Raw genomic sequence first — 18,558 nt, 5'->3', positions numbered from 1 at the left:
CATCTAACAAAAGCCATAGCCTGTTCAGAAAGACAAAACACAAATGGGACATGAACCACACTTGAGTGATCTTTAAAATAGATTTTATTTACCATTTGTAATGGCACAGTTTACGATATACAGCTGACATGACTAAGACAATTCAATGGATTTTGGCCCTAAGGTTCAAGAGACATGGTTAGATATATATGAGAAAGTACCAGTACTGTGTTCATTTCATTTGTGCTTTATTCTCCACTGTGATAGAATTGACATTGGCATAACATTGTGTCTTCTCTGCTGACATGTTGACACAGCAGCTTGTGCAGACCACTGTAAAGGCCTTATTTCAAAATGGAAGTTTGTATTGTTAAATATGTTATAAACACAAATTACTTGATTTAAAGTGCTGAAAAAAAACGTGTAAAAACATGTTTATGAGTTAGAAATTCAAGATCTCCTCGGTGATCGTCGAAAACCAGAGTAGATAAATCACAGTTTTAGTACAGTAGAGGCCGAGTATCAGTTTTCAGAACTGGTAACGTATTCATTTCTTACATCCCATATATAGATGACTTACTACAACGATTTCTAAATGAGATGAAAAACAATGTCCAAAAAAGATGAATATTCATCTAATGTGTCCTTGAGTGTACATTTTTCACTACCTGCTTATATTAATTTTGAAGGAAAGATCTCACCAAATAATAATCCCAGTGCAAAAAGGGAAGAATAAAATAAGATTCTTACTCTGGATATGAGACATTTGGTTGAACCCATTCCTTATTGTCCAATTAGTTTATATTCTAAAACACTTCCCCAATACATTGATATTTTGATCTAATGTCATATTTATTGCAGTCACAATGTTACCGATTTTGGCGTTTGATTTCTGTAATCTTTTTTTTTTGCCTTGCCATGTAAAATACTCCATCAAATCGAAAAGGCCAGTCTCTTTACACAACGGAATTTACAGTACAGTCGCTACATTGTAACCGGATGTCGCTGCAGTATAGTACCACGGTGTTGGCTTAATACTATTGGCATTATTACTACGTAAAATGGATTAATACTGTTATTATATACTTTCCCCAGCCGCCGTGTACCTCCAACAGAACATACTGTAAAATGCACATTTCAAGTTTCAACCCAAGCTTTTGTTTGGCAATACTTTTGATATCAGCTGGCTTTTAGAACACGATAAAGGTAGTGTCACTGAACATGGATGATTCAATTGTGACAATAAAATATATATATTTTTTAGTAAAAAAAAACAAAAGATCTCTTAAAAGGTAGATTGTGTTTTGTTACATGACAAAATTGATAGTTACTGATTGATTAGAATTACATGACATCAATACTGACACTATCCTGATCTAAGAACAGTACTCAGTAGTAAGGTATCGACTACACACAAATACATATTACACTTAACATCGGCTACTTTTACTACAAGAAAAAAATCCTACCTACCCCCAAATAAAAACAAATAAACACACAAACACCAGTTTTTACATGACTGTACAAGTATCTGATAGAGGAAGAGTTCGGTGGACAGCAGAGACCAAACGGTTGCAATAGCATGGTGGTTATCCTTAACTTACTAGCTACTGCAGCTAATAAATAAGAGGACTACAAGTCAACAGTTTAACAGTAACAGGAGAAAGAAGAAATAAAAGTCCTAGAGGACTCCCTGGAAGTATCCAGAGGCAACCTGACCTGAGCCGGCATGTCTAGAATAATCATACACCATTTCATTCTGTTATCAAATCCTGTCATCAGGGCCATTATATACTAACCCACTTTAGCTCAACCATTTACACCTGCTGTAAACTCCTTATTACCAAAATGATATGTATCCACAGTGTATAGAACACATCAGTCAAAACCATCATCATTATTAATATCCTGTGCTATTCCAGGACCACTCCTACTCTGCTTTAGAACAGGTTGATTCGTGTGGCCGTACTGTGCTTCTGTCAGCATCAAAGGAGAACACACTAGTCTGTTGTCATCTGAAGTAAAGCTTGAGTCTGTTGGGCTGCATCTAACCTACTGGTGTGCTTTTTGTGTTAGTTCAAATAACCAACGAATTTGGGTACGTCCCAAATGGCACCCTATTCCCTTTATAGTGCACTACTTTTGACCAGAGCCCTAGTGCCCTACATAGTCAATAAGAGGCCAATTGGAACCAAATACTTTCACCACTAAGTAACAACCTACTCCCCTGAGTGTCTGGATAGCTAACTGTCATGACACTTTTAACACAGAGAAACTGAAGTAAAATAGAAGGAGAACAACTCAGTCATATATTCGACAGCAGAAACTGGATTTAAGCAGTCTGACAAAGATGTTGAATATTATATTCAGTGACGTACTGGTTAAAGAAGAAATAAAAAATGGGAAGCTTCACTAAGATGTGATGCTCTAGCACTTAAGCAGCTGCATTTCCAGACTACCTCTCTCCATCAGTGCAGGCCAGGCTAGGACCCAGTGGATTCACAATGTTACCAGACAGGTCTCTGCCTCAATACAACACAGATGCAACGCAACAGAGCGGAGACGAATGCATTGAATTGGATAGAGAAATGGGACTTCTTGACCATTGTCAATTCCAGCTATCTGTGCTAGCACAACCCCACAGCATCCTGCCACAAAGTGACTGAAATACATCTCCCTCCCACTCCAACCCCCTAAAATAAATCAATTACCAATAAAAATCAAGTCATGGATGAGGAATGGTAAACATTACTGTTATTTCTTAAGATACTGTAGCTTCTTTACAAAATAAACATGTCTTCCTTATAATTATTTACTATGTTACTTTACAATAATGAAAGATAAAGTAAGATAATTCTATTGACAGAACGATACAACTACATATAAACTACATAATTCAGTAACTGATTTTTTTATTTTTTATCTTGTGGAGACAAACTCCATCTCCAGGCCAACCAATGGCTTCTCTCCTTCCTGTTTCCACATCCAATCACATCACTACTTGGCTCAGAGCTTTAAAACGCCTGTAAATACACATATTTTCCTCTGCAAAGACACCTGCTGATGCAAGTCTCTCAGTTTTGAAAAAGTTAACAAAGACACATACTCCAGCTATGCCACCGAGATATTAAAGTTCATGCATGTTTAACATGTTTTTGGTAACATGCCTTGTTGGAGCAAATCCTACTTGTGAGTAACAGAGGCTATGACGCAACACCACTGTGTCCTCCCTCCTTGATATGCTACAGATGTAGGACCTTCATTTGATCACTCTGTTGTGGCATGATTATTTTCCTGGTGTTAAAAAACGGGTCAAATTAAGAGCCTACATCTGTAGCTGCTTCTGTCGTCAATTAAACGTTCCCTTCACAAGTGAGATGCCACATCTTGAGATGCATTTCCCACGGAAATACCTGGAAGACTAAAAGAGAGATGGCACTTTATTGTACTCAGTTGCATCCATCCACCCATTTGTTTTTGTGTGTGAACATGTTATGGTTGTCTTAGCTCCCTCTCTAATGTAAAGCCTACCATAATCAAATAAAATGTACTCAGGTATTGAACTTGGTCAGTAAGTAGTAAATCATTTTGGGACCCTGAGAATGGGCATGGGGAAATCATGGGCGTCAGTCAGGGTAGGTGTTCAGAAAGCTGGAGACCAACACTGTGTGTGTTTGGGGAGTTGGTGCTGTAATGTATGTTAGTTGTTTACAACATTGGAAGTAGAATGGCTTTACTGTGTTGTTCAAATAAAATATTTAGGAATAGCTAAATAGCAACTGGCTTACTCCAATATGAGTTGTTCTGGGTAACCCTAAAGCAGCATACGTAACAGTCTGAGTAGTGGAGACTATCATGTATTAGAGGGTACTGAGAGCCTAAAGCTATACCGTAGAGAAAACAACAGAAGGGAAGGATCAGTCCCTAGAGTGGTGCCATGTGTCTACACTGACCAAAATAACATTTGGTCTCCAGCTTTAAAACCGCCAGCACTGTCGCTAGAAAAGTTGCCAATTCCGAGTGGATTTCTTTACAGTGTGTATTTCTACTTCAACTCCTGCATAATATGAAGAAGAAAACAAATAACGTGTTTACAAGAAACTGCATTGTGAAATGAAGTTGAAACAAGAAATAAAATTCTTTTGGATGATGACCAATTTCTCTAGAGGTTAGAAATAATAAGCCCTTACAATATGTAAAGGTCTCCAGCGAGCGGGTTTTCCCCACAGTGCGGTGGGAAAGGGTGAGGGGTGGTTGGGAGGGGGCTGGAGCTGGCCCAGGGGGGGCCTCTATGCGCTGGGGGTAGTGTTGTGTGCTGTGGAGCCGTTGCTGCCCTGGATGGTGAGGCTGATCTCATCCCTCTTCTCATCCTCCTTCTCCTTCAGCTCCTCTTTCAGGGGACGCACCTCCACTTCTGCCTCTGAGACTGGGGCGGCGTAGTGGCCTATCCGGTGCTCACTCAGGGCCGGGCCCCACTTTATGTCCGCCTTGCATGAATTCTTCAACCGCTGTAAGGGGTAAAGGTTCAGAGGTCAGTGTGATGGGAGGGACACAGGTTTATTATTTATTGCTAATTAGAGGCAGGTAAAGTAGGTGAGAAAGTTCTGGAATAACATAACACAAAATCGGGTTCTCTTTTACTATCCTTCATTTATTTCAGTTCAAAGACCTTCGGCAACATGTGCCATTCAACAGAAAAAACTAAAACACTTCCACTACTAGTGCGAACAACATCTGCTTCCAATACTAAAGACAGACAAAGCTCTAAACAGAGATCCTGTGGATTTTACCTCCAAAAATGTTGTTCCCTCAGACTTGGAGATCTTGTAGAGAGCATAGATGGGTATACATGTGACGGAGGACATGGCCATAAGGAAGCCGATGGCTAGGGACCAGCCAGGATACACGTAGTCATTGTAGGTGATGGGCTTGTACTGGATCACTGTGAAGATCAGGATGAACTGCAAATGCAAAGAGAGGAGAGGGGTCACCGGTGTCAAGTCATTTAATTTAACAGAATATACCCTATTTCAATCCTCATACAGTACATATCTTCATCGATCACTTGTGTGTGTCTCATGGTATTCTGGCAGGTTTTTTGCATGACAGGTGTTGTTGAGCAACACAGATTAGCGAGGATTAGACAAGTGGAATGGAATGCAGAGCAGGTCAAGCCTCTAAAACATGTCAACAAGGAGGCACTGGGTGGTAGCTACTATCTTACAGATATGATGATGGGCGACACAAATCTCCAGCAGACCCGGAAGAAGATGGGAGGGGGGAAGCCCAGCATCATCTCAACGTCCTTGAAGTATTTCTTGTGTCCTGAACACAAACAGTACAGCATGTTGTCAGTCATTCCATTCCAGTCAGTTTGATCAGCTTTCACCAAGAGCGTTGGCAGAGCATTGTGGACGATAGGCATTTATAATCGAGGAAAGACAGTTGGACTCACCATAGACGTACATGATGCAGATGCACATGATGCAGGAGATGATAACCAGAGAGAAACTAGCAGCGTAGTTATCCATGAGCAGTAGCCAGTAGATCCCAGCCTAGATACATGAGAGCACAGGTAGAGAACGCAACATCAGTATACATCCTGAATATTTGTGCCTGGATAATTAAGTGTGTGTTTATGTGTGTGTACACATGCATGTGTATGTTTGTGTGTGTGTGTGTGTGTGTGTGTGTGTGTGTGTGTGTGTGTGTGTGTGTGTGTGTGTGTGTGTGTGTGTGTGTAAACATCTCCAGTCCATTACCTGTGTGGTGAGCGGCACCCCCAACAGGAAGCCCACTATAGCCACTCCTCCTGTGACCACCGTTTTGTTCCTAATGATCCAGTCAGTACCGATCTCATCCACGATGGCCGTTACCAGGGTCTCCAGCAGGCAGAACTGCACACCGGGACACACACTGACAGGTCAACACTCAGCAGTGACTATGCATAGATAATAAACAGCGATTAGCAGCAGTGTACAAAAGGGAGGGGGGTCAATGTAAATTATCCGGTGGCGATATTATTAATTGTTCAGCAGTCTTATAGCTTGGGGGTAGAAGCTGTTGAGGAGCCTTTTGATCCTAGACATGCATGCAATGATGTCAGAGAGAATAAACAGTGTTACCCTATTCCATACATAGTGCACTACTTTTGACCAGAGCCAAACGGTAATAGGGTGCCATTTGGGACAAAGCAAGGATATCATGGTAGTTGACAGACTCACCTGAGTCCCCAGGCCCAGCAGGATGAGCATGAAGAAGAAGAGCAGGGACCAGAGGGGGGAGATGGGCAGCAGAGTGAGGGCCTCTGGGTAGGCCACGAAGGCCAGGCCGGGGCCGTGGTCGGCAACCTCAGATACATCCACGTTCAGGTGGTGGGCCATGAAGCCCAGGATGGAGAAGATGACGAAGCCTGCATACACGCTGGTTGCACAGTTGGTGATGCTGATGATGATGCTGTCCCTGTATGGGTAACCAATCAAAGGAGAGAAAACAGGAAGAGAAGGTTATTAGTATATTACATTAACCAGCATTAAGTTGTATCGGTCCACTAAGATGCAATCGGTGCTTTTCACCCTCATACATACAGTGGGGCAAAAAAGTATTTAGTCAGCCACCAATTGTGCAAGTTCTCCCACTTAAAAAGATGAGAGAGGCCTGTAATTTTCATCATAGGTACACTTCAACTATGACAGACAAAATTAGGAAAAAAATCCAGAAAATCACATTGTAGGATTTTTTTATGAATTTATTTGCAAATTATGGTGGAAAATAAGTATTTGGTCACCTACAAACAAGCAAGATTTCTGGCTCTCACAGACCTGTAACTTCTTCTTTAAGAGGCTCTTCTGTTCTCCACTCGTTATCTGTATTAATGGCACCTGTTTGAACTTGTTATCAGTATAAAAGACACCTGTCCACAACCTCAAACAGTCACACTCCAAACTCCACTATGGCCAAGACCAAAGAGCTGTCAAAGGACACCAGAAACAAAATTGTAGACCTGCACCAGGCTGGGAAGACTGAATCTGCAATAGGTAAGCAGCTTGGTTTGAAGAAATCAACTGTGGGAGCAATTATTAGGAAATGGAAGACATACAAGACCACTGATAATCTCCCTCGATCTGGGGCTCCACGCAAGATCTCACCCCGTGGGGTCAAAATGATCACAAGAACGGTGAGCAAAAATCCCAGAACCACACGGGGGGACCTAGTGAATGACCTGCAGAGAGCTGGGACCAAAGTAACAAAGCCTACCATCAGTAACACACTACACCACCAGGGACTCAAATCCTGCAGTGCCAGACGTGTCCCCCTGCTTAAGCCAGTACATGTCCAGGCCCGTCTGAAGTTTGCTAGAGAGCATTTGGATGATCCAGAAGAAGATTGGGAGAATGTCATATGGTCAGATAAAACCAAAATAGAACTTTTTGGTAAAAACTCAACTCGTCGTGTTTGGAGGACAAAGAATGCTGAGTTGCATTCAAAGAACACCATACCTACTGTGAAGCATGGGGGTGGAAACATCATGCTTTGGGGCTGTTTTTCTGCAAAGGGACCAGGACGACTGATCCGTGTAAAGGAAAGAATGAATGGGGCCATGTATCGTGAGATTTTGAGTGAAAATGCATGGAGGAATGGGCCAAAATACCAGCAACAGTGTGTGAAAACCTTGTGAAGACTTACAGAAAACGTGTGACCTCTGTCATTGCCAACAAAGGGTATATAACAAAGTATTGAGATAAACTTTTGTTATTGACCAATTACTTATTTTCCACCATTATTTGCAAATAAATTCATTAAAAATCCTACAATGTGATTTTCTGGATTTTTCTTTTCACATTTTGTCTGGCATAGTTGAAGTGTACCCATGATGAAAATTACAGGCCTCTCTCATCTTTTTAAGTGGGAGAACTTGCACAATTGGTGGCTGACTAAATGCTTTTTTGCCCCACTGTATTTCCAGTTCAAATTCATATTAAACAGTCTACATCTTAATTGCATAATAGCAAATAGTGATAAATACTGAAGAGAGAGAAAGAGATGTGAGAAATATGTTTCCTGCTTACAGCTGGTGGGTTTGTTAGTTACAGTACTTACTACTCTATCATTGATTGCAGTCCATTTTAAAGTATGGGTGGCGACTCACTTCCTGTTAATGGTGGGTCGCGACGTGTCAGAGTAAATGTATAATTATTTCATGAATTACTGGAATTGATTTGGTCAAGTGCACCTGAGCTCTCTGTTCAGTGGGCTCTCTGCTTAGCTGCGGTCGCTGCTCAGTTTAGCAGCTGGCAGAGTGGGAGAGGGAGATGCCAGTGTGCTTTGCGATGTACCAGATATTTTTTCTGCAATGTTCTTGAAGATCACTCCGCGACCCACACGCTGCAGCGCTGTTGTTCAGCAGCAGATGCGCCGTTAGTATAGGATCAATATCATGCCAAATGTATTCACAAATGTAAATCACCAATCCACAAATGTAAATCAAAGTGATTTACATTTGTGGATTGGTGATTTACATTTGTGGAAAGTGATTTACATTTGTGGATTGGTGATTTACATTTGTGGATTGGTGATTTACATTTGTGAATACATTTGGCATGATATTGATCCCATATGTTAGCCAGTGACCACTGACCCTCACCGCTAGTTTAAAGCCGCATTTGGATACAAAAATATTTCCTAAGCTTAAAACATCCCAAGGAGCACTGTGCAAGCAATAATATTGAAACGGAAGGAGTATCAGACCACTGCAAATCTACCAAGACCTGGCCGTCCCTCTAAACTTTCAGCTCATACAAGGAGAAGACTGATCAGAGATGCAGCCAAGAGGCCCATGATCACTCTGGATGAACTGCAGAGATCTACAGCTGAGGTGGGAGACTCTGTCCATAGGACATCAATCAGTCGTATATTGCACAAATCTGGCCTTTATGGAAGAGTGGCAAGAAGAAAGCCATTTCTTAAAGATATCCATAAAAAGTGTCGTTTAAAGTTTGCCACAAGCCACCTGGGAGACACACCAAACATGTGGAAGAAGGTGCTCTGATCAGATGAAACCAAAATTGAACTTTTTGGCAACAATGCAAAACGTTATGTTTGGTGTAAAAGCAACACAGCTCATCACCCTGAACACACCATACCCACTGTCAAACATGGTGGTGGCAGCATCATGGTTTGGGCCTGCTTTTCTTCAGCAGTGACAGGGAAGGTGGTTAAAATTGATGGGAAGATGGATGGAGCCAAATACAGGACCATTCTGGAAGAAAACCTGATGGAGTCTGCAAAAGACCTGAGACTGGGACGGAGATTTGTCTTCCAACAAGACAATGATCCAAAACATAAAGCAAAATCTACAATGGAATGGTTCAAAAATAAACATATCCAGGTGTTAGAATGGCCAAGTCAAAGTCCAGACCTGAATCCAATCGAGAATCTGTGGAAAGAACTGAAAACTGCTGTTCACAAATGCTCTCCATCCAACCTCACTGAGCTCGAGCTGTTTTGCAAGGAGGAATGGGAAAAAATGTCAGTCTCTCGATGTGCAAAACTGATAGAGACATACCCCAAGCGACTTACAGTTGTAATCGCAGCAAAAGGTGGCGCTACAAAGTATTAACTTAAGGGGGCTGAATAATTTTGCACGGCCAATTTTTCAGTTTTTGATTTGTTAAAAAAGTTCCACTTCATGATTGTGTCCCACTTGTTGTTGATTCTTCACAAAAAAATACAGTTTTATATCTTTATGTTTGAAGCCTGAAATGTGGCAAAAGGTCGCAAAGTTCAAGGGGGCCGAATACTTTCGCAAGGCACTGTAACTAGGAGCGCCCACAATATGTTTTGTACAGGGAAGTGTTGAGTAATAAGACTCTCAAAACAAACAAATGACTAAAACGACACGTCCTGACCAAACATCCACAGCATGACGGTAAACCCAGGGAGTTCTTTCAGAACAGGGCAGAATGCTTCAGGAAACTGTGCTTCGACAGTGGAAAAGTAAGTCAACCAGCAAGGCATTGTTGTTATTTTATAACAGGTGATGATAAGCAGAAATAAGAAAGTAACGTTACTATCTCTCATAGTAGTAGATGTGAGTTTCTCTTTCAAATAATCCCCTAGCCTTGTACACAGCTAATGGCTAACGTTAGCCAAAGCAAGCTAGCTAGCTATTATTGATAGTGATACCCCTAAATACAGATGAAGATGCAAAATTATCAGGCCTACTGTACATCATACTTTAGAAATGATTGGGCCTACTGTACATCTTCCTGTAGAAATGATCGGGCCTACTGTACATCTTACTGTAGAAATGATCGGGCCTACTGTACATATTACTGTAGAAATGATCGGGCCTACTGTACATCTTACTGTAGAAACGATCGGGCCTACTGTACATCTTACTGTAGAAATGATCGGGCCTACTGTACATCTTACTGTAGAAATGATCGGGCCTACTGTACATCTTACTGTAGAAATGATCGGGCCTACTGTACATCTTACTGTAGAAATGATCGGGCCTACTGTACATCTTACTGTAGAAATGATCAGGCCTACTGTACATCTTACTGTAGAAATGATCAGGCCTATTGTACATCTTACAGTAGAAATGATCAGGCCTACTGTACATCTTACTGTAGAAATGATCAGGCCTATTGTACATCTTACTGTAGAAATGATCAGGCCTATTGTACATCTTACTGTAGAAATGATCAGGCCTACTGTACATCTTACTGTAGAAAGTCCAGGTTGGAACTGTCGGTGTTAAAATACAATAAATATGTTTTATTCTGAACTGGAATAAACTGATTGAAGCAAGACACTTTTTGGGACAAACACACACTGTTCTGGATTCCTTATATACAGCAGGAAGCAGTCTCCTGTCTGACTGAGAAAGCAGTAGATGTTCTAAACCAGTTTTGCACCACAAACCTATGTCAGTCAGGGTTCTCAACTCTGGCACACTTAAAAAAAAAGAACATAAACAGTCTCAATGCAGAGCATGACCTCAGTGTTGCACTGTCAAAAACTGAGCCCAGAATAGACATGCTTGTTGAAAACTTCAGCCTGCTACACACCTCTCATTAGGACTGTGTGTGTGTTCTGGTCTACATCTGTGTGATGTGATCAATCCGTTTATTCCAGTTCAGAATGAAAATGATTTATTCTATTTTAACTGCAACAGTTCCAACCTAGACAGATATGTAAGAGTGTTTTTAATGGGAAAAATAAACATGAATAGCTATTTATATGGGTAATTCATTTAATTGTGATTTGTTTATGTCTGTATTACATTTGTTTTAGGCATAAGGGCAATGAAATGTACTGATATTTATTTATAGTTGCATATTTGCCTAAGCTTGGGTCCCAGGAAAACACAGTATTTCTAATTTGGGTCCCAGGCTGAAAGAGTTTAAGAATCCCTGATTTATAGTATACTGTCCATCACTTCTGCCCTTCAACCACATGGTGGTGTTATAGAGAAGAGAAAACCTCTTCCAGTTTCCAGGGGAGTTTTGAGTTGGACTACAAAGTTAACAATGCAACCGCAGGCATAACAGCAGTCAATTTTTTTGGTCTCCTTCACTCTCTCAGTGTGATGCCTCTGTCCTCCACCTACAGTACAGTGGTATGCAGTACACACCATCACACCACACACACCATACACCATACACACCATACACCATCACACCATCACACCATACACCACACACCATCACACCATACTCCATACACACCATACACACCATAACTCCATACACCACATACCATGCTCCATACATACCATACACCATACTCCATACACACCATCACACCATACACCACACACCATACTCCATACACCATCACACCATACACCATCACACCATACTCCATACACCATCACACCATACTCCATACACACCATCACACCATACTCCATACACACTATCACACCATACACCATACACACCATCACACCACACACCATACACACCATACACCATCACACCATCACACCATACACCACACACCATCACACCATACTCCATCAATTCTTGCAATTTGTAGCTGCCCTCCTCTATTCTGCACAATATCTGTTCATCTCTGCTGACACTGTAGCGTGATCGCACCCAGAGAGGCAACAAAGACCCCTCCTGATTCACTCCAACTGAGCACGAAGAACTGCAATAGTGTAACCGCTTACACAACTCCAGGGATTTGTCTGCCATTGTAATTCTTGGGCAGGCCGCCAAAGCATTTTTTCGGTTAACTAAATCCAAACAGTTCAAAAAAAAAAAAAAAAAATTGGGATGAAAAACGCTTGAAATGTAAACTTAAATGACTAAAACAGATATAAAGTTTGTATAAACTATAATGGACCTATATATTTATAAATAATAAAAGCTAGACAGTCAGAGAGAAAAGAAAATTCCAAAAACAATAAATTTATCAGTATTCATTTTGCTATCATGTGGGAGCAAAAGAACACAGCATTAGCCATGGCAAAATGCATAAAATCCCAGGAAATTAGCTTTAAAACTCCATGGAGAAATGTGTATCATTGCAGGAATTTGGCTTAAAAATGCTCACTTTTCTCTACACCACCAAGACGGTTGCCTCTAAAATGTAAAAAAATAAATAATTGCCACACCCTCTGCCACACCCTCTGCCACGCCCCCTGCTACACACACCACCTAAGCCCTTTTTTGACACAGAAAAATACCTGAACTCTGACAGGATATGCGTCCCAAATGGTACCTTAGTCCCTTTATAGTGCACTACTTCTGACCAGGACCCAATAGGATGCCATTTGGGATTTATTTGGTAGTAAAGTGGAGAGTTTAGGGGGGAACAGGGAGGGGAGAGGAAGAGTAGAGAACCTGTAGCAGTTGTTGTGGAACTTGTTGTAGGAGGCCATAGTGATGAGCCCTCCCCATGCACAGCCCAGAGAGTAGAAGATCTGAGAGGCAGCGTCTCCCCACACCTGGACAGACGGACAAACATGTGTCAGTACAACCACTGAAGAACAACCTTATTTAATATCTGAGGCATATTACATCTGATCAAACTGTCTCTTTCAACAGCTGTGTTATGAGAAAGCCAATGAACCTGCGCTATGAAGAGCTACAGAGCTATTATACGAGTAATAAACAGTAACTGTTTACAACTCATATAAAGTAGTACTTCACTACAGTAATGGCAAAGAATTCCAGGACTTATAACTATGTTATTTCTATATGATTAACCACACCTTAGCGTCAAGGATCTTATGCCACTGTGGGGTTAGGTAGTACTTGATTCCGGTGACAGCTCCCTCCAGGGTGATGCCTCTGATAAACAGGATGGTCAGCACCACGTAGGGGAACGTCGCTGTGAAGTACACCACCTGGGGACCATCGAGAGGAGAAGAACGAGTGAGAAAATACCCGAATGTGTGTCAATTATGCACTATGACCAGGAGTTATTCCAGACTGTAGACTAAGTTATTTGACCAGGAAAAACTACTGGCCCAAACAATGACATTTGGAGGTGAGAGAGAGAGCGAGAGAGCAAGAAAGAGAGAGAGAGACAGAGAGAGAGAGAGAGAGAGAGAGAGAGAGAGAGAGAAAGAGAGAGAGAAAGGGAGAGAGAGAGAGAGAAAGGGAGAGAGAGAGAAAGGGAAAGAGAGAGAGAGAAAGGGAAAGAGAGAGAGAGAAAGGGAGAGAGAGAAAGGGAGAGAGAGAAAGGGAGAGAGAGAGAGAGAAAGGGAGAGAGAGCGAAAGGGAGAGAGAAAGGGAGAGAGAAAGGGAGAGAGAGAGAGAGAGAGAGAGAGAGAAAGGGAGAGAGAGAGAGAGAGAGAGAGAGAGAGAGAGAGAGAGAGAGAGAGAGAGAGAGAGAGAAAGGGAGAGAGAGAGAGAGAGAGAGAGAGATAGAAAGAAAGACACCTCACCTTTCCTGAAGACTTGACTCCTCTGATGAGACAGAGGAAGACCACCACCCAGGACACGGCCAGACATCCCAGAATAGGGAGACGGACTTCCCCGAAGTTCCCGATGTCGTCTGAGATCTTCAGCACATAGTGTCTGTGGGGAGGAGAAAAAATGTATCACCGTGTCTATTCACAACAACAACGTGGAATATATAGTTAGTGCCGCAGGGACAAATAATGTCTTTACGTTAATTCCTGAAAGATAGAGAAGAAGCATTGTTCGGATGTACCCTGGCATTACAATGAGCGAAGCCCATATTTCAATGCAGCAGCAGCTCGACCAAAAACCACTTGGTGCCAAGACAATGGATTATCTTTACTGACAGTTGACGGGAACAACAACTCCTTTCATGATATACTGACAGACAGCACCACCCGGACGGAAGGCTAAGCACAAAACATTTAGAAAGTCATTAACCAACCACACTGTTTCCTTTGAATGGGTCCTATTCTCAATGCTAGGGGCATAGAACAGCTACACTACTCCCCATGTAGTAAGAATCCAGATAATATTATTTTCTTGGAAATTATACTAAACATCTAATGGTGTGTACCTCAGACAGTGAACAATGAGTAATGCTTGGTGAAGGCTGGATGATTCATCGTAGGCCCGGATTAGCAAGGCAAACATGCTTGCCTGCTTGTTTTTTTTTTCTGACTGGTCTTGTTAAAATCAACTGAAGTATCTAGCATCTCAAACATTCCTTTACAGAGATACACAAACCCTCTTTTGTTAACCCATAGTCAAACATACTTTGTGTCAAAACACGTTGGGTGCTGCTTTACTGAACATACATGTATCTAGGAGTAATAGTGTGTATTAACCCTTGCAGTCTCTTTAATCTAGTACACCTGAGTCAGAGTCAGCCATGCCCACACCTTCCCACTCAGGTACTGTAGGGTTGAAAAATGATGGTAACTCCTCAAGTTCCCAGGTTTTATAGAAATCCCAGTTGGAAATTCCTGGAATCAGAAAGGAATAAGCAGGAAATCTGGAATTCTCCGTCCAGGGCTTCTGGAAAACCTGGGAATTTTTCAACTCCACACTCAGGCCTTACTTCCAGCACTCAACAGATCTAGAATAGGGCCGGGACGATACCAGAATCGCAAAACTCATTAGTATCGTGGCAAGAAAACAAAACACGAATGAACCTTTTAAGGAAAACGTCTTTGTGTTGCCATCCAGAGTCACGTTTCGTTATTTTCCAAGCTAAAACACACAATATTTTACATACAGCTGGTTTTTAAAGGACCAAATAGTTTGCTTTATGTTTTCATTTTTGCCATGGGAAAAAATATTGCGATACAGGTATCGTCACAGCCCTAATCTAGAACAAGATCTTTTGGGATTCAAATAAAGATTGATAACTGACTCCGGGTCCGGGTTAGGCCTTACTTCCAGTACTCCTCGCTGGGGCTGGTCCTCTTGGTCTTATTGACCACCTCCACGGCGACCTCAGCGGCCCCGGTGACCAGGCTGCGGGTGACATTGGCCAGGGTGTTGTTGATGCCCGTGGGCGTCACCACGCCGTTGCAGGTGGGCGTGTTCCAGGGGTTGTTGCAGTAGGTCCACGGCAGCAGGTTGGTCATGGAGGAGAAGAAATAGTAGAAGGCGATGCAGATCACCACGTTGTAGTAGATACCGATGTAGGTGGACACCACCATCATCCCGTAGCCCACACCTGATGCAGGAGAGGGATTGAAACAACATTAGAATGATACCAGGAGCTGAAGAGGTGAATGGACTTCTCTGACTGAAGTAATGTTTTTTTTAAAAATGACATTAAGCATTCCAAGCAGACAATAGATGTTGCCATTTATTTTCCACCTTTCAGTTTCCTAAGCATGAGATACAGTCAGTGATTAGTTGGATGCCACTGACCAATAGCAATGACGTAATGCCAATCACCAACGGCAGCAGTGGTTGTTGGCTTGCCTTTGAACATGACTGACCAACGGCAGCAGTGGTTGTTGGCTTGCCTTTGAACATGACTGACCAACGGCAGCAGTGGTTGTTGGCTTGCCTTTGAACATGACTGACCAATGGCAGCAGTGGTTGTTGGCTTGCCTTTGAACATGACTGACCAACGGCAGCAGTGGTTGTTGGCTTGCCTTTGAACATGACCGACCAACTGCAGCAGTGGTTGTCGGCTTGCCTTTGAACATGACTGACCAACGGCAACAGTGGTTGTTAACTGGCTCACCTTTGAACATGGGACTGATCCTCCAGACCCCCAGGCATCCCTGGCTGGCGAACTGTCCGAAGGAGAGCTCCAGGAAGAACAGAGGGATCCCACAGAACACCAGCATTATGAAGTAGGGGAACATGAAGGCTCCTGTTAAACAACAATAACATGTGGGTCAGGTCAACAGTTAGTCAAGCCAAAACATTTGTATGAAATCGACTAGAATCCAGCTTTGTGTTATTTGAATCTTTAAACTTGTACTTATTGTAAGTATGCATATGTTAATTATTGCTCACAACCAATGGCTTACCTAATGGTCATTCAAATGAAAAATAAATCAATATACAGAAATTGGTATTCCGTGCTGTGACTATATCCTGTTTATGCTACTTAATGCTCGGTGAGTGAGTGAGTGGATGGATTGTAAGGTCATGTTTGTGTCTAGAATATAATTATTTTTCATACATATAAAAGTTGTCATCCCCAGACATGGGCAATAACATATTTTTGCTATGCAATGCTCAGTGAATGAGCAGTCAAATGTTAAGGTCATGTTTGTGTCTAGAATAGAAAAATTGCTTAGCTCATATAGAAAAGTTGGCATCCCATGGCAATATCCTATTTCTGCAGCGTAATGCAGTGAGGGGTCAGATTGGAAGGAGAGATGTTTATGTCTATGCCAGCCAGAAGAGGTGAATGAGGTGAGGGAGCATCAAACAGAGGGTGATGCTAAGCCAGGCAGCAATCCTCTGTCTGCTTGACTGGTTTAACGTGGGGGCCACTGGGGCCAATGGGTCTGGGGAATAACCTGTCCTCTGGGACTGTAGTCTGAAATCATGTGTTAGAGGAAAGACTGGAGATTGAGGAGCAGGCTGTCTGCGACACAAATAGCTTCCTATTCCCTATAGTGCACAACTTTTGACCAGAGCATTCTTTTTTACCTATGAGCCTTGGTCAAAAGTAGTGCACAATATTGGGAATAGGGTGCCTTTTGGGACGTAGCCCAGGCCTCAGCAAGCTGATAGTCTACTGTGGTGTTATTACTGCAGAGCCTTGAGCTACACCAGTCCCCTTGGCTCTATACTCAGCTATGTCATTGGGTGACCTAATGCACAGGCTACTGCATCTGTGTGCCCTTCTATGGCGATCCCCGAACACAAAATGTATAGAAGACTAAAGACAACTGTAGGAGTGAAAACATTTGAATTGAGGGGGAATGAAGCCAAGAATGACTTGGATCCATTTGACACAATGTGAGGACCGTAAACTTAAACTTGACAACCTGCTACTTTGATTGCTTTTTAAAACACTGCAAAATGTATTGTGGATAAACTAGAATGTATTGCTGTCATTACTACTATATAATCAGTGTGTTGTGAGTGTGAAGACGTACCTCCTCCATTTCTGTAGCAGAGGTAGGGGAACCTCCATACGTTTCCCAAGCCCACAGCATAGCCCACGCTGGTGAGGATAAACTCTATCTGGTTCCCCCAGTTCCCTCTCCTGGAGTTCTTATCTGTCTTCACGGGTTCCCCTGGAACAGCTCCATTCTAGAACACAAAGAGAGAAGAACGTTAGAGATGTTTGAACGTTAAGGGAGACCTGTATTTAGTCTACTTCCAGGCTAGGAGTGGGTGGACGATTCACTCAATGAGACACAACTCAAGGAATAAGCCTGTCGGTCAACTACCTACATTTAGCTGAATGTACAGGTCCGAGGTGCACTTTGCACCAATATTGAACACAAACCAGTGTGAAATAGGCTACTGTACTGGTGAATAGTGCTGCAGTGTAGATGCCCAACACCAAAAGGTCTTGGTGGCATGTCCAGTAATGAGGCTAACACTGCGGATGGCAAAATGCACAAATTATTTAATTCTAGAGTACTTCTTCCCTTTTGTCCAGTTACAGGCCTAGTTCTACATTGCATGTTAGAACTCTGTAGTCGAGGTGGGCGCATTGGTGCAAACGTGATTTAAACTGAAATTGTTGTTGTGTGTCCAAAATCAACATTTGGTCTTGTCGTCCTGATTTGCAGTTTCTTCCCTCCATCTGTTGGTGTCAGATGGTCCTCGTTCTGACCTGACCTCCTCACTAACCCCAAAAGTTCACTACTGAGACTGCTACGTTCATCTGACTAACTAACTCACACAGCCAGAGCAGCACATGTTTCCTCCCATGACACCACAGAACCATTAATAACTATTCAACAAGTTATAGTTTCAATACAACTCATTCAGGTAAATGTTATACTACCTTAATCATACACGTGACAAAGGTTTGGATTGCTGTGGGTTTTTGGTTTTGGTGTCTCCTGGAGTGCACTGTTGGATATTATGTGCAGTCAGAGGGATATGAAAAGCTAAGTACACACGCAAGCACGAGGAACAAAAACACACACACGCGGTCTAACGGCACCATCTGAGCTCCCCGGGCCATTGCTCC

General features: G+C 42.3%; 1 protein-coding gene across 15 annotated transcripts in view; it reads right to left on the bottom strand.

Moving 5' to 3' along the window:
- Window positions 1-66: 66 nt before the first annotated feature.
- The window catches only part of LOC110508726 (sodium- and chloride-dependent glycine transporter 1), an 89,601-nt gene continuing 71,109 nt past the window's right edge, over window positions 67-18,558 (bottom strand). For all 15 annotated transcript variants that reach the window (XM_036966945.2, XM_090226084.1, XM_090226094.1 and 12 more), the window contains 12 exons: window positions 17,507-17,663; window positions 16,132-16,263; window positions 15,324-15,609; window positions 13,889-14,021; window positions 13,211-13,345; window positions 12,840-12,943; window positions 6,204-6,441; window positions 5,742-5,876; window positions 5,435-5,534; window positions 5,204-5,304; window positions 4,770-4,940; window positions 67-4,487 (listed from right to left, as the gene is read on the bottom strand). In XM_036966945.2, the coding sequence (XP_036822840.1) occupies window positions 4,269-4,487; window positions 4,770-4,940; window positions 5,204-5,304; window positions 5,435-5,534; window positions 5,742-5,876; window positions 6,204-6,441; window positions 12,840-12,943; window positions 13,211-13,345; window positions 13,889-14,021; window positions 15,324-15,609; window positions 16,132-16,263; window positions 17,507-17,663 (1,911 nt within the window). In that variant the 3' untranslated portion in view covers window positions 67-4,268. The remainder of the gene's footprint in view (window positions 4,488-4,769; window positions 4,941-5,203; window positions 5,305-5,434; window positions 5,535-5,741; window positions 5,877-6,203; window positions 6,442-12,839; window positions 12,944-13,210; window positions 13,346-13,888; window positions 14,022-15,323; window positions 15,610-16,131; window positions 16,264-17,506; window positions 17,664-18,558) is intronic.

Source organism: Oncorhynchus mykiss, chromosome 28, assembly GCF_057628025.1.
Source record: "Oncorhynchus mykiss isolate SJ-2025 chromosome 28, ASM5762802v1, whole genome shotgun sequence".
In the NCBI taxonomy this organism is placed as follows: domain Eukaryota; kingdom Metazoa; phylum Chordata; class Actinopteri; order Salmoniformes; family Salmonidae; genus Oncorhynchus; species Oncorhynchus mykiss.
This window is presented reverse-complemented; position numbering and strand designations above follow the sequence as displayed.